The sequence below is a fragment of the Barbus barbus genome, assembly GCF_936440315.1.
Source record: "Barbus barbus genome assembly, chromosome: 27".
Classification (NCBI taxonomy): domain Eukaryota; kingdom Metazoa; phylum Chordata; class Actinopteri; order Cypriniformes; family Cyprinidae; genus Barbus; species Barbus barbus.
In genome coordinates, this window is record NC_136755.1 from 7,718,438 (window position 1) to 7,731,411 (window position 12,974).

The following is a 12,974-nucleotide window of genomic DNA, read 5'->3' on the forward strand; positions in this document are numbered from 1 at the left end:
GTTCATGTGCCACACCGACATCTCAACATCCAATCAACATCCGACGTCCAACACCACATTTTGTTTTTATGTTACACTTGGCTATGCATCACAATATAGAAGAAAAGATCTGTAGCTACTTTTGTTCATTGCAACTCTAAAACTTCAGAGAACTGAATCCAAGATGGCGGATGGTATATTTTAAACATGTACTTTTACAGAAATGAGTATTGATTAAAAAAAATTGGTAACACTTTATTTTAAGGTGTTAATGTTACATTTACTTATTATTATAATAATTAATTATGCATAATTACATGCAAGTAACCCAACACCAAACCCTTCCCATTTAGTAAGTACATGTAGTTAATTAATTTTAATCAGTACTTAAATGTATAATTACACAGTAACAAGGACACCTTAATTTAAAGTGTACATGAATTGTATTAACAAGCTAGCATCAAACTCTAATGAAATATAATGAATATCACAATCAGATTCCATGCAGTGCACTTGATTTTTGAACAGTAAGTCCAGTGTCCTGATGTTGCCTGTATAATCCAGAGAACTTGGCTTTCAGTGCAGCTCAATGTAATTAGTGATAATTGTAAAAGCTGTTTGTTCTTTTCTGGATGCAATCAGACATCATCTCAGCATGTTCTGCTGACGGCGGCAGTAAATGTCAGCACTAATTTAATGGCATCTCAGCATTAGTGAAGCTAAAGAGTTCTTTAAACATAAGGAGGGACGCCATACCAGGGAGCCACTTTCGTCATTAGATAAGAGTGGTTTAGATCTATGGAAATCAGTCAGGCTCCACTTAAAAATGACATAACGATAGAGCAGTAACACCTACAGTATGAGTAAAAATATTGATTGATGGTTAGGAAATGTCACTATATGTATGGGTACCCAGCATCGGTGAGGCCACACTGTTGTCCTCACCACCAGAGTTGAGAAAGACGTCTAACGCCTCATGGTCAGACATGTCCATCAGGTCCATTTGCTCCAGCATGTCCACGTTCACCTCCATTGAGGACATGCTTCCTATTGTCTCTGTGAACCAAAGGAAGAACGATAACATCACTTCCTGCAGCCTCGCACTTCAATCACTAAGATGTATCAAGGATTTGAGTCCAGGATGAACGTTTAACGCATGGAGTTCACATCTCTGTGGACGAAGAAACCCTTCATGTGAGTTCTTGAGTCAAGTCTTGCCGAATAGAAGAGCAAATTTGGTTGTGTCAGATCTCATTTGATGAACTGAGCTATGTCCTGGATTCGTCACCTTGCAGTTATGTTGACTCTGTGATGTCATTAGCGCATGCTTCACAAACACAGATTGCGGCGTGAGGCATGCCTGTCTCATATGCGTGTGTGAGCGTGACATCAGTAAGCAGAGCGGTGAACTGCGTACCTCAAGGTTGTGTAAGAGCGCAGAGGCACAGGGAGGTGGACAGCAAAGAGAGAGACATGTTAGCTCCCCTTTACAGTATTGAGACACAAACACAAGCGCACACACATACACTCAGAGTCTGTGTGTACGCTTTGAGAGAAATTACACAAAACACTCTTACAACACAATTTCAGTCCAAATTTCAAAACTGGCCGGGACCTTATCCTTCTAAAATTGAGGATTAACAGAGAATTTATGTATATTTCCATGGTGCGTTCAAGTCATGTCGGATAGATTGTATTTATGAGTTGAGCGCACATAGGCTAAACGCCACCATAAAGTCGTTATTATGAGTGGGCAAACTCGAAATTTACGTCGTTTTCTCAAAAAAAAAATGTTTTTCATCAAACCATTCTTCTCCCCCGAGTTACGTCGTCTACCATTTTAGAGAGTATCACAACGCATACGCACGCTTTTCCCTAAGCGTAAACTACGCTTAATACGCAGATTGCGTTTCTGGACCTGAGAAAATTTCAGTTGTGTTGCTGTCTATGAGTGTCAGATAGCTCTCCGATTTCATCAAAAACATCTTAATTTGTTTTTGTACCAGACCATCTAACAGACATTTCTCAGGTATTTCAAAAGGTTGTTTTTTTATTATTATTCCCAGGGATACAGCATTTTTTTTTTTTGGAAAATCAGTTTCTGTTTGTATTACTGATTCTGGCACATTTTGATCTGGTCCAGGTTTGAGCTGAGGGAATGGGCATAGCTCACCTCTTCTTTCCGCGATCTGTAGGTATCCTGTTGACAGGTAGTGCTCCATGTCCTGCTGAAAAGCCTCCTCAAAAAACTTTTGCCTGTCCTTTACCTTTACCTGCGGCTGGACAGGCTCCGCCTCCGGTACTCTCTGAGCATGGTCCAGCTCCAGCTCCGCTGGGATTGGAGGACAAAAAGAAAGGCGATAAGACAAACTTTGTTAAAGGTATTCTTAACCAAACCCATTAAAATTATCTGAAACATTTAGTCACCCATGCAAGACATTTCAATTCAGAAATGTAAACTAGCATTTCACAAGACAACATTCAACCGAGTCATAAAAAGGTGTAAAAGCCTGAGTTTTCTCCAAGATATCTTTAAATGACATAAAAAACAAACAAAGATTTAGATTAAATCACAGTCATTTTTGATTTTACAAATGTATCACCTTATACTGTCACAACCTTGAGGCAACATTCTGAACACTCAAACAGTAGCCTACAGCTTTAATAGCTTTAATCCCAAAAGCACACTGGTTTGGACAGGACAGCAGGGGGTTGTCAGTGCTGTCCAGCAATGATTTTCAGATCTCTGCTCTGCACAGCTTGATCTGAATCAGCGTATTCTCGGGTAAAGGGGTGTTCTCCTGGCAGGACATAACTAGTCCACATTTTCCTGAAACTGTCTGAAGAATGCCATCATAGCCCTGTGTGCTATAAGGTTTAACATGGTGGTGGGTCTGAATGGTCAGGTTATCTATCTAGTTAATTAGTTTTGCCTCATTAAAGGTGCTTTCAGTAGTAGCTAATTTAAAATGATTTACACATTATGAGTCAATTGGGCAAAGAGTAGAATTGTGAAAACTCACATAAGATGAAGATTGTACTCATAATAGCTTCTAACAAAGTTTTTTTTTTTTAAATCAATTATTAAATTACTATTAAATTCAAAATAATTATAAAGATCTGCTGTGTTTCAGTAAACTGCTGAGAGAATCATCGTGCTCAATGGCTGCAGCCTCCATAAATGCTAGTAGCATAGTGTTTTTTGTAACACGAAGAGCTTGAATTAGATAATGTAACGGTTATTATCGTGATTAACCAGCGGAGACAATGGGAGAACACTACCTGTACAACCGAAGAAGACATAAATGTCTGAAGCCAGAAGATATAAAGACTGCCAAAGACGAGCGTAAACACAGCTACAGCAGACACAAGGTGGAAAGATTTGATAACGGAGAAAATGCTGAGTTGTGATGACAAGTTGCTTCATTTGTGTTGGACAGGTAGGAGAATGAATTAACTGTATAGACAGTTCTCTAAAATGCACTGTGTCATGCTGACCGCTGTGGTTTACATGAAGAACAGCGATGCTAATGCTAGCTAAAGAATTGCTGAATGCACATTTAATAGCAAAAAACTGCAATAACAGTAAATTAATATATATCTCAGTATGAATCATCAATAAGAGAAAGAATAAATTGCCTGTTAAAAGATACATTAGCATGCAGGAGAAAGCTAACTGACCTTAAAAAGTAATGCGTATGTGAGTGTTTGTGTATTGTGTTATTTTTATATTTCATAACTTTTAACTTGATTTAAAAAAAAAAAATATATATATATATGGTAATTTAGTGGTCAGTTTGTAAAGTGTTTATTTTAAATATTTATTTTTGACTTTTAGCTTGATAATTGTTATAGATGTGATACTTGTAGTCCTGCATACTGTAAGAATCAGCCACATATCCAGTAATAATGACTGTTCTTGTTTAGTGTTTGTGGTAAGATGAGGGCGCTGTCTATCCCTCTTTTATCAGATTCCAGGAATTCCAGGTGTCTGCATACGGTATCTCTCTTATCCTGTCTAAACTTCTCATGTTATCTTGTTTTCTGTCTATTTTACTGCCTGTTTTGCTCTTCTGTGGGCTGGAGTGAATGTGGAAAACTACAGCTCCTTTATTGGGCTACAGAGACCTGACTGTTGCATCAGTAACTTGATTGTGGATAAAAGTAAGTGTGATCATATTCAGTTTAGGAGAAAGCACAGATCACACATTTCCTAACCATCAATCAATATTTTTACTCATACTGTAGGTGTTACTGCTCTATCGTTATGTCATTTTTAAGTGGAGCCTGACGGATTTCCATAGATCTAAACCACTCTTATCTAATGACGAAAGTGGCTCCCTGGTATGGCGTCCCTCCTTATGTTTAAAGAACATTGTGTGTGTGTGTGTGTGTGTGCGCGCGCGCGCGCGTGTGCGTGTGTGTGGTCTTGTCTGGTCTGTCTGTGGATTAATTAATGGCTGTGGTTGTCCTAAGAGAAGCAGTTCTGGTCTCTGGTCTTTCATCAAAGAGTTGTGCTCCAGTGCACGCATGTCTTCTCTTCATTTGCCATTTAATTTCACTCTTTGACCAAAGGCCTGCTCACAGCACACACACACACACACACATACACACACACCAATACACTTTTGACTAGACTTGAATCTAATGTTTTGAAATCACGAATCTAATGTTTTGAAATGTGGACTCACATTCTTGATCTGTAACATCTATGCATATACCATATACCATTTAGCATGTCTACAACATGATTCATGTTCCTTCTGTTTCCATTTTGTAATTATTATACATTTATTCTATTAATTTAATGATACTCTGTGCATATGCATGTGTGTTTGTGTGGCTGTTGTAATGTGATTATGACTAAGAGCAGTAGAAGTGTCTGTGCATGACAGCGTGGAATAGAGGCATGTAATATTCTGTTCTCAGCCTGCCAGACTGATTTTACTCCCAAAATGCCATCTGAGAAAATTTCCTCTACGATATCACTGCTCAAAAAGACAGTTCAGCTTGTTTTAGAAGTCCAGTTCTCCTTCAGAATTGTATTTCTCTTGATAGGAGCTTCAGTCTTTGCTGTTGCTGTCCAGATGCACTGACCTGAGACTGAACCGCCTCACTTTCTCAAAGAACACTGAGTCTTTAAGAGGAATAGAGAGCTTTGAGTTAAGAAATAGTCTTCTAGAGGCCAAGAGAATACTGCTGAAACTTTTATACAAGATACATTTATAGTTTCAACATTATTTGTTCTTCAGACAGTCATCTTTAAAAGAAAAAAAAGTATTCGCTGAATGCAAAGTGACCCACATTTTGGTTTTTGATCACTGAAAATGTGTGCAATTGAACAATTTACTCATGGAGTAGCATTGAAATACCCATATCTCTGGAAAAGAACAACGTAGAGCCTTAAAAATATTTGTTAAGAACCTAAATCAAAAATAGGATATTAAGATATATTTAATACTTATTGAGTTAATGCCATGCAAAGGGAAGTCGTAGCCTAATGGTTAGAGAGTCAGACTTGTAACCCGAGTCTCAGGTCCGGCAGGGATTGTAGGTGGGGGGAGTGAATGTCCAGCGCTCTCTCCACCCTCAATACCACGACTGAGGTGAGACCCTTGAGCAAGGCACCGAACCCTCAACTGCTCCCCGGGCGTTGCATTGGCTGCCCACTGCTCCGGGTGTGTGTTCACGGTGTGTGTGTTCACTACTGTGTGTACACTTGGATGGGTTAAATGCAGAGCACAAATTCCGAGTATGGGTCACCATATTTGGCCACACTTCACTTCAAACTTTGGAAAGAAAAAAAAAACTTGAGAAATGCATTTTCCCTTTTATAATGCAATATTTTAGCAAAAATGACACTTTCCTGTTTTGAATTGCTTCCAATTCTTAAACTGTAGCACTTTTTCAGACAGTTTCAATATTGGACACAGACATCTCATTGAATTTATTGTCCAAAAAGCCCATTAACACCAATAATTTTAACTAGATTAGCTGCATAATATCCACAACACACAATAGAGCTCTATGTATTGTAAGATGCAACAACATAACTGCTATCAAAGCGATCCCAATGATATAATTTCCCTGTCATTATCATTATGGTTGCACTCTACAGCGATTTTTAAAACGTTATGGCTATAGTTATTGTTATAGTTATCATTCTTGGTGTGAACTTGCCTTTAATCTTCCACTGGAGAATCTTAGGAATTCAAGAGCTCTTGGATCTTGCATAAAAGCTCCCATCTGCTCACAGTCACAGTGTTCCCAACTTTGAATGCACAGGATATTTTTGTTGTTTCAATTATAAATTCCACTTTGGAACAACAATTTGGGCAAACAGATAGCATGAAGTCAACACTCAAAAATTCAGCAACTTTTATGCTATTTTTCCGGAAGCCATATGATAGCTTTGTGTGAGGAAGTGAATAACATATATACTAATAATAATTCTTCACATGTGGCCCAGCTCTCCATGGCATGTTCATCAGAGAAAAAAAAGTGATGTCTGATTCTTAACAAGTTATTCCTTTTAAATTATTTTTTTCATTAATCGGACTGATTAATTTGATTCACTGACTCTAAGATCCAGTTGCAACTGTTCTCGAGTTAAGAGCTCATAAAGGGGAAGAAGTTATAGAGTAGTGAATAACTTAAATTTCAACAGGTTTCTCACACACACAAATATACAGTATATATATATATATATATATATAATTTGGATTCAGTAGACTTAGAATGTAGTTCACAAGTAATATGGATTAGTTTCATGTGGCTTTTTTACGTATGACCTAAATAACATACTTCAAAAGAATATAGTTAAGTGTGGACTGAATGTAATGTTTTCAGATGTTTAACTGCCTTTTAATTGCAATTAGATAAAATACATTATAGTTTAATGTTAAATGCACTTGGCTAAATTTAAGAGTGCTTTTTGACACACAAGTAGTATTTAATTACATATTTATATTCTATTTGAAATATGTTTAAAGTGTAATGCTGAATGTACCATCAAGCATTTATGCTAAACTAAATCCTTTAATGTTATCTGTATTGAAACTTGTGTCATGTTGGGTAGAGTGGGGGGAGAAGTAAAATTTTAAAATGTATACATTTACTTCTTTTTATGATTATAAAGTGCTCTTTTTTAAAAGTCTTAAAGTGAGTTAAGAAACAGTCATGAACGTGTACTCTCTTTAAGTATACTTAATGACCTTTTATTTAATTAATGTATTATCTGCAAGTACAGTTTTTAAAAAAATATAAGATTTGAAGTACACTCCAAGTGCACATTCAGTGCAAATAAGGGCACTTGTTTTTCACAGGGGCTGTGAATGCTTAACTGTTCAGAAAACGATGCTTAATTTTCAGCAAAGCCAAACTAACTGTTCACCGGTGCCAGAGTTCCCAGGATGCTCTTGTTTATTTAGTCCTTATCTGAGGCCATGACGTATCTGTGTACTCATTGATTGTGCCCAGACACTTGTATTCCGCCTTTCCATATAAAAAGAAGAATTTTGGTAAAAGTCCTCGAGGTGAGATGCAGGCACAAGAGAGCAGGTGGTGACCTGAAGGCCGTAATGAGATGATCCCCATGGAGAGGGAAAGAAGGCTTAATAGTCATCATTCTGATGGCAGTCATCTGGCTGTGTGATTTAATGCCGATTAATTGGATCTACTTATTGACTTCGTCATTCTGCAATGAGCACATGAATGATTGCCCACAGAATACCCCTACACACACTCCATCTATCTTGATTTGTGTCCTTGTAATGGCTTCATTTGTGTGTAATTGCAATGACAGATTGTAGGGCCGTAGAAACAACAGAGACGCATGCTGCGAGTGGAGTGAGCACTATTGAGTGGAAGACGATACGCTTGGTTTGCCATATGGGCTGTTGTAAAGACTCATTCACACCAGCAGTAGTTCACGTCTCAGTCTTTGTGTGGAGACACCTGCGTCTCATACTATGTTGTGCTCCATCTAATTTGGCCTCATTCAGAGCTCCGTAACATCTCGTCATGTGATTGCAAGCTATTTTGTACGCTACGTGAGGGGTTTTAAGTATAAAGTGGTTAAGATTGACACTGTTAAGGTGGGGTGAGAGGGAAAGCGTGGCTGTTCACGAGAGCGATTAAAGCAGCACACCTACTATGAAGGATCAGACTGCTAACTATGATAATGATATTTGAATTGCAAATGAAAACAACTATATGAGGGTTAGCTTTAGGCCTGATACTGCAAAATATAATGTAAATCATAATACAATGCAAGACCAGGGATGATTATAGGATTTAATGACTACTGTTTGACAGTAGATATTTAAGAGTGACAAATGTGATTGCATAATAAATACATAAAAAATGCAATTCACACATACAACAGCTATGTGCAATCTATGATGTGTATGTTTTTAGTTTCACAATTTAGGTAAATTATAATTTTTTTAATTGCATTTAGTCAATGATAGCCTGGTAATACAATTTTCCTCATATCATAATGAAGAAAACCTTATTAAGTTATTTGGCATAGGCTAATCTTTAATTTCATAGAAACAATGCTATACTGCTTACTGATATTTGAAATGTTTGTCCACCAAATCAAAGCCATATGGTGCAACCAACAGAATCATGCAGTTAAAAAAAAAAACCTTTAAGACCCTCAATATGTCTCTTAGGTCAATATGTCTCTTATAATATCTAATAATTTGACTTTATGAAAAGGCAAGGTTATTTCAGGTGTGGGGTGGGTGATATGACCAAAATTTTATCACGATATGAGTAATTTTATTTCACTGTAATGATATAACGATATAGTAATTTTTGCTTTAAATATTTTCTTTTTGATACCAAAGTTTTTGAAATTTCATAATTCTTATCACCTGTGTTAATATCATAAAAACTAACTGAAGACAAGTAAACAGTCAGCGATTAATTAAGAATAAACAAATGTATACAAAAAAATGCATATTCTTCACTGTGTAAATTAAATATATTTCTTCTTATTAAAGATACAAAAGTGCAGTGAATTAAAAACGAAACAATGGCTCGGCAGTAGAGCTGCACGAGCCTAGGGTGCGGAAGCCCACCAGAAGGGGCGGAGCCATCTTGCTATACAGTATAAGCGGGCGATGCACCATAGGATCTCAGGTAAAATTCAACTGAAGCGACGACAGAGTCGTGCAGCGTCATGGCACGGCCGGCAATGCAGTACTCGTTCCCATATCTCAGGGAACCGAGGTTCCCTATCTGTCGGTCACTACAAGTTATGTCGTGACGACATTAGGGGATTCACGAGGGACCCCCAATCATCTCTGACTTTAAGAGAAAACGCCAATGAATATTGGCCAGTGGATTTTGCATACCGCAAGTTTGGGGGCGTGGCTTGCGCTGCCCAATCCGTCCTGTTGGTTCATTCGCACAATCCGACTTGGCTGTGTGATTCAGTTCGCAAGGCGACCTCCCAAGCTCAGTGGCACTCTCAAGACTTCGGTGGCAGTCCAAGATGCACTTGTCTTGTGCAAGGAGATTGCTGTCCTCCTGGCAAAGGATGCAATCGAGCCGGTCCCTCCAGCTGAGATGAGGCAGGGGTTTTACAGCCATTACTTCATCGTACCTAAGAAAGGCGGTGGTCTTCGGCCAATCCTAGATCTGTGAATCTCGAATCGGGCCCTTCTCAAGCTCCCATTCAAGATGTTGATGCATAAGCACATCATCAGGTGCATCCAACCCCAGGATTGGTTTGCATCGGTCGACCTGAAGGATGCTTACTTTCATGTCTCGATTAGCCCTCAACACAGGCTGTTCCTACGGGTTGCGTTTGAAGGTCGGGCATGGCAGTGCAGGGTCCTCACCTTCGGGCGCTCCCTGTCCCCTCGTGTCTTTGCAAAAGTCACAGAGGGCGCCCTTGCCCCATTTTGGGAAGTGGGCATCAGGATCCTCAACTGTCTCGAGCATGGCCCACGTGTGAGAAGAGTTGTGCGATCACAGGGACCTGGTGCTCCAGCACCTCAGCCAGTTGGGGCTTCGGGTCAACTGGGAAAAGAGCAAGCTCTCCCCTGTGCATAGAAACTCTTTTCTCAGTATGGAGTTAGACTCGGTGAGAGTGGTGGCGCGTCTCACCAACGAGCATGCCCAGTCCATGCTGACATGCCTGAGTTCCTTCAGAGGCAGGATGGTGGTACCGCTGAAACACTTTCAGGGGCTCCTGTGGCATATGGCATCCGCAGCCGCAGTCTCGCTGCTCGAATTGCTTCATATGGGACCACTTCAGCACAGATGACACTCCCGAGTCCCGAGATGGGCATGTCGCCGCTGTAGAGTTTGCGTGACCATCACGCCAACGTGTTGCCACTCATTCAGCCCCTGGATGGACCTTGTCTTTCTACAGGGTCTCGACTGCTTTGGCACATCAACTGCCTCGAGTTGCTGGCAGTGCTACTAGCCTTTCAGCGGTTCGGCCGCTGCTGCTTGGCTAGCACGTGTGGTCCACATGGACAACAGTGCGGCTGTCTCGTACATCAACTGGCAGGGTGGTCTACGATCACGTCGCATGTCACAACTCTCCCGCCATCTCCTCCTCTGGAGTCAGACGCAGCGCAAGCCGCTGCGCGCCGTCCACATCCTGGGGGAGCTCAATTGTGCAGCCGATGGGCTCTCACGACAGCTCGCATTCCCTAGAGAATGGTGATTCCATCCCGAGACGATCCGGCTGTTCTGGAGTCGATTCGGGGAAGCTCAGGTAAACCTGGTTGCCTCCCACGAGTCCAAGGCCCCTCGGCACGGACACATTGGCGCACAGCTGGCCTTGGGTTTTATTCAAGTTTGCGCTTCCCCCAGCGAGCCTTCTCGCACTGACACTGTGCAAGGTCAGCGAGGACGAGGAACAGGTCCTGCTGGTTGCGCCATTGGCCCATCCGGACCTGGTTTTCTGAACTCATGCTCCTCGTGACAGCCCCTCCTGGTGCATCCCAGGAAGGACCTACTTTCTCAGGGGCCTGGCACCATGTGGCACCCGTATCCAGATCTTGGAACCTCCGTGTGTGGTTCCTGGATGAGACGTGGCAGACTTGAGTGTTTTGTCCACCGTTGGTGGAAGACACTTTCACTCAGGCCAGAGCCCTCTCTACGAGGCGAGCTCTTGCCTTAGATTGAGTCTGTTCGCAATCTAGAGTTCTTCTCGCCGTGAAGACCTCTGAAGAGGTCTGGAGTTGTGCTTTCTTTTCTGCAGGAAAGGATGGAGCGTAGGCTGTCACCCTCCAGCTTGAAAGCGTATGTGGCTGTTATCACAGCACATCACGTTGCAGTGGACGGCCGGGTCAGAAGATTTGATGAGAAGCTGAAGTATGAGGTGACTTCAAAAAAATTATTAAACTGTTGTTTTGGCGGAAGTGACGAACTGCAAGCTTTGAATGCTTATATCTTCTAAATGAAAATTTTGTCACTGTTTTGGAGCACACTGGCTTATAGATAACCTTAAGACTAACATATTGATACTAACAACCAAAAAACTTTAATTTTGATTTCATGGGACCTTTAATGGTGTGAATGACACTAATTGATTGCAAATGGATGTCAGAGTAAATGATTAAAAAGACAAAAGTTGATTTTATTTGCTCATGTAAAGGTGCTCAGTGTGTTAAACAGGAGTTCACTGCCAGTGCTAGTCTTGTCATTCCTAATGGTTCCAGACAGAGATAGAGGATGTTTAATAAATGAAGGCTATGCAGAGAGAGTTTGATTGAAGTGCTCTCAGGAGAGCTGCAGCACGGTACCGATTTCCTATCTGTGTCTGCCCAGTATGCACACGCATCATGACTGGATTCTTTCACACATCAATAAACCACATTTCATTTGGAGTCAGCAGTGAATATTACTGGCCTCGTTTTTTCCTCTCTCACAGCGAGAGAGGGAGCTCTTCACCAGCGAGAGGCCTACAGAACTACATGGTTTATTGGTTTATTTATCTCTCTTGCCATTGTTCATTTAGCCTGATGAGTCTGCTGTTGTGTTCCAACATTCCTGCATGCCAGCACCCTTCAGTGTGTGAACCTCCTAGCGGACTGAGTCACACTGCTCCTGTCTGGACTGCTCTCTATCTAGCGCTGAGAAATAGGTCATTTAATTCACTTCAAGGAACCTCAGCATGGAGAAAGAGTTGGCCTCCCGTAAATAACACAAAAACACATCTATCTATCTATCTATCTATCTATCTATCTATCTATCTATCTATCTATCTATCTATCTATCTATCTATCTATCTATCTATCTATCTATCTATCTATCTATCTATCTATCTATCATCCTTTCTATCGTTCTGTTTAATCTATCTAGCTATCTAGAGACTGTCTGAAATTGTAATGTTACTAAGGCTGATAGAAATTGTGATTGCAATTTAAAATGTGATCTTTAGGTTGGCTGTATAGTTGGATATTTTGTGATTATATCAAATTTATCAAGTGATTATATCAAGTTTAAATACACTAACTGCAATACAATTTACAGAGGAACAGTATAAAATAACTATACTGTACAATATACATGGCAACAGATTATAAAAACTTGTAAATATTGTTTGTATAGGGCTACTATTATAAAACATTACAGTAAAAAATAATGATAACAAATAGTTTCATTTTACAGTACAACTGTAAAATTACAATATTAACTTTATGTAAATCCCCAATGGTTCTATCTATCGTTCTATCGTTTTATCATTCTATCTATTGTTCTGTCGTTCTATTGTTCTTACATTCTATAGTTCTGTCCTTCTATATCTCTATTTATCCTTCTGTCTATTATTCTGTCTATCATTTTGTCAATCATTCTATATTTATTGAGGTTCAGTTTGTTAACATTAAGTGCATGTATTAAGTGTCATGAACTAAAACAACGTTTACTGCATTTTTTAAATTCAGGTTAATGTTAATGAATAAATATACTAGTGTCGATTGCTAGTTCAGCCATAATATATCATTCATGCAGTCAGGCAGTCT

The 12,974-nt window shown here is 39.9% G+C and overlaps 1 protein-coding gene across 1 annotated transcript in view; it reads right to left on the bottom strand.

Annotated features, from left to right (window-relative positions):
- LOC306847421 (dysbindin-like) overlaps positions 1-12,974 on the bottom strand; it is a 40,800-nt gene that overhangs the window by 2,252 nt on the left and 25,574 nt on the right. Inside the window, exons 2-3 of the mRNA XM_079381371.1 lie at positions 2,153-2,311; positions 892-1,035 (exon numbers count right to left, since the gene is read on the bottom strand). Coding sequence (XP_079237497.1) covers positions 892-1,035; positions 2,153-2,311 — 303 coding nt within the window. The remainder of the gene's footprint in view (positions 1-891; positions 1,036-2,152; positions 2,312-12,974) is intronic.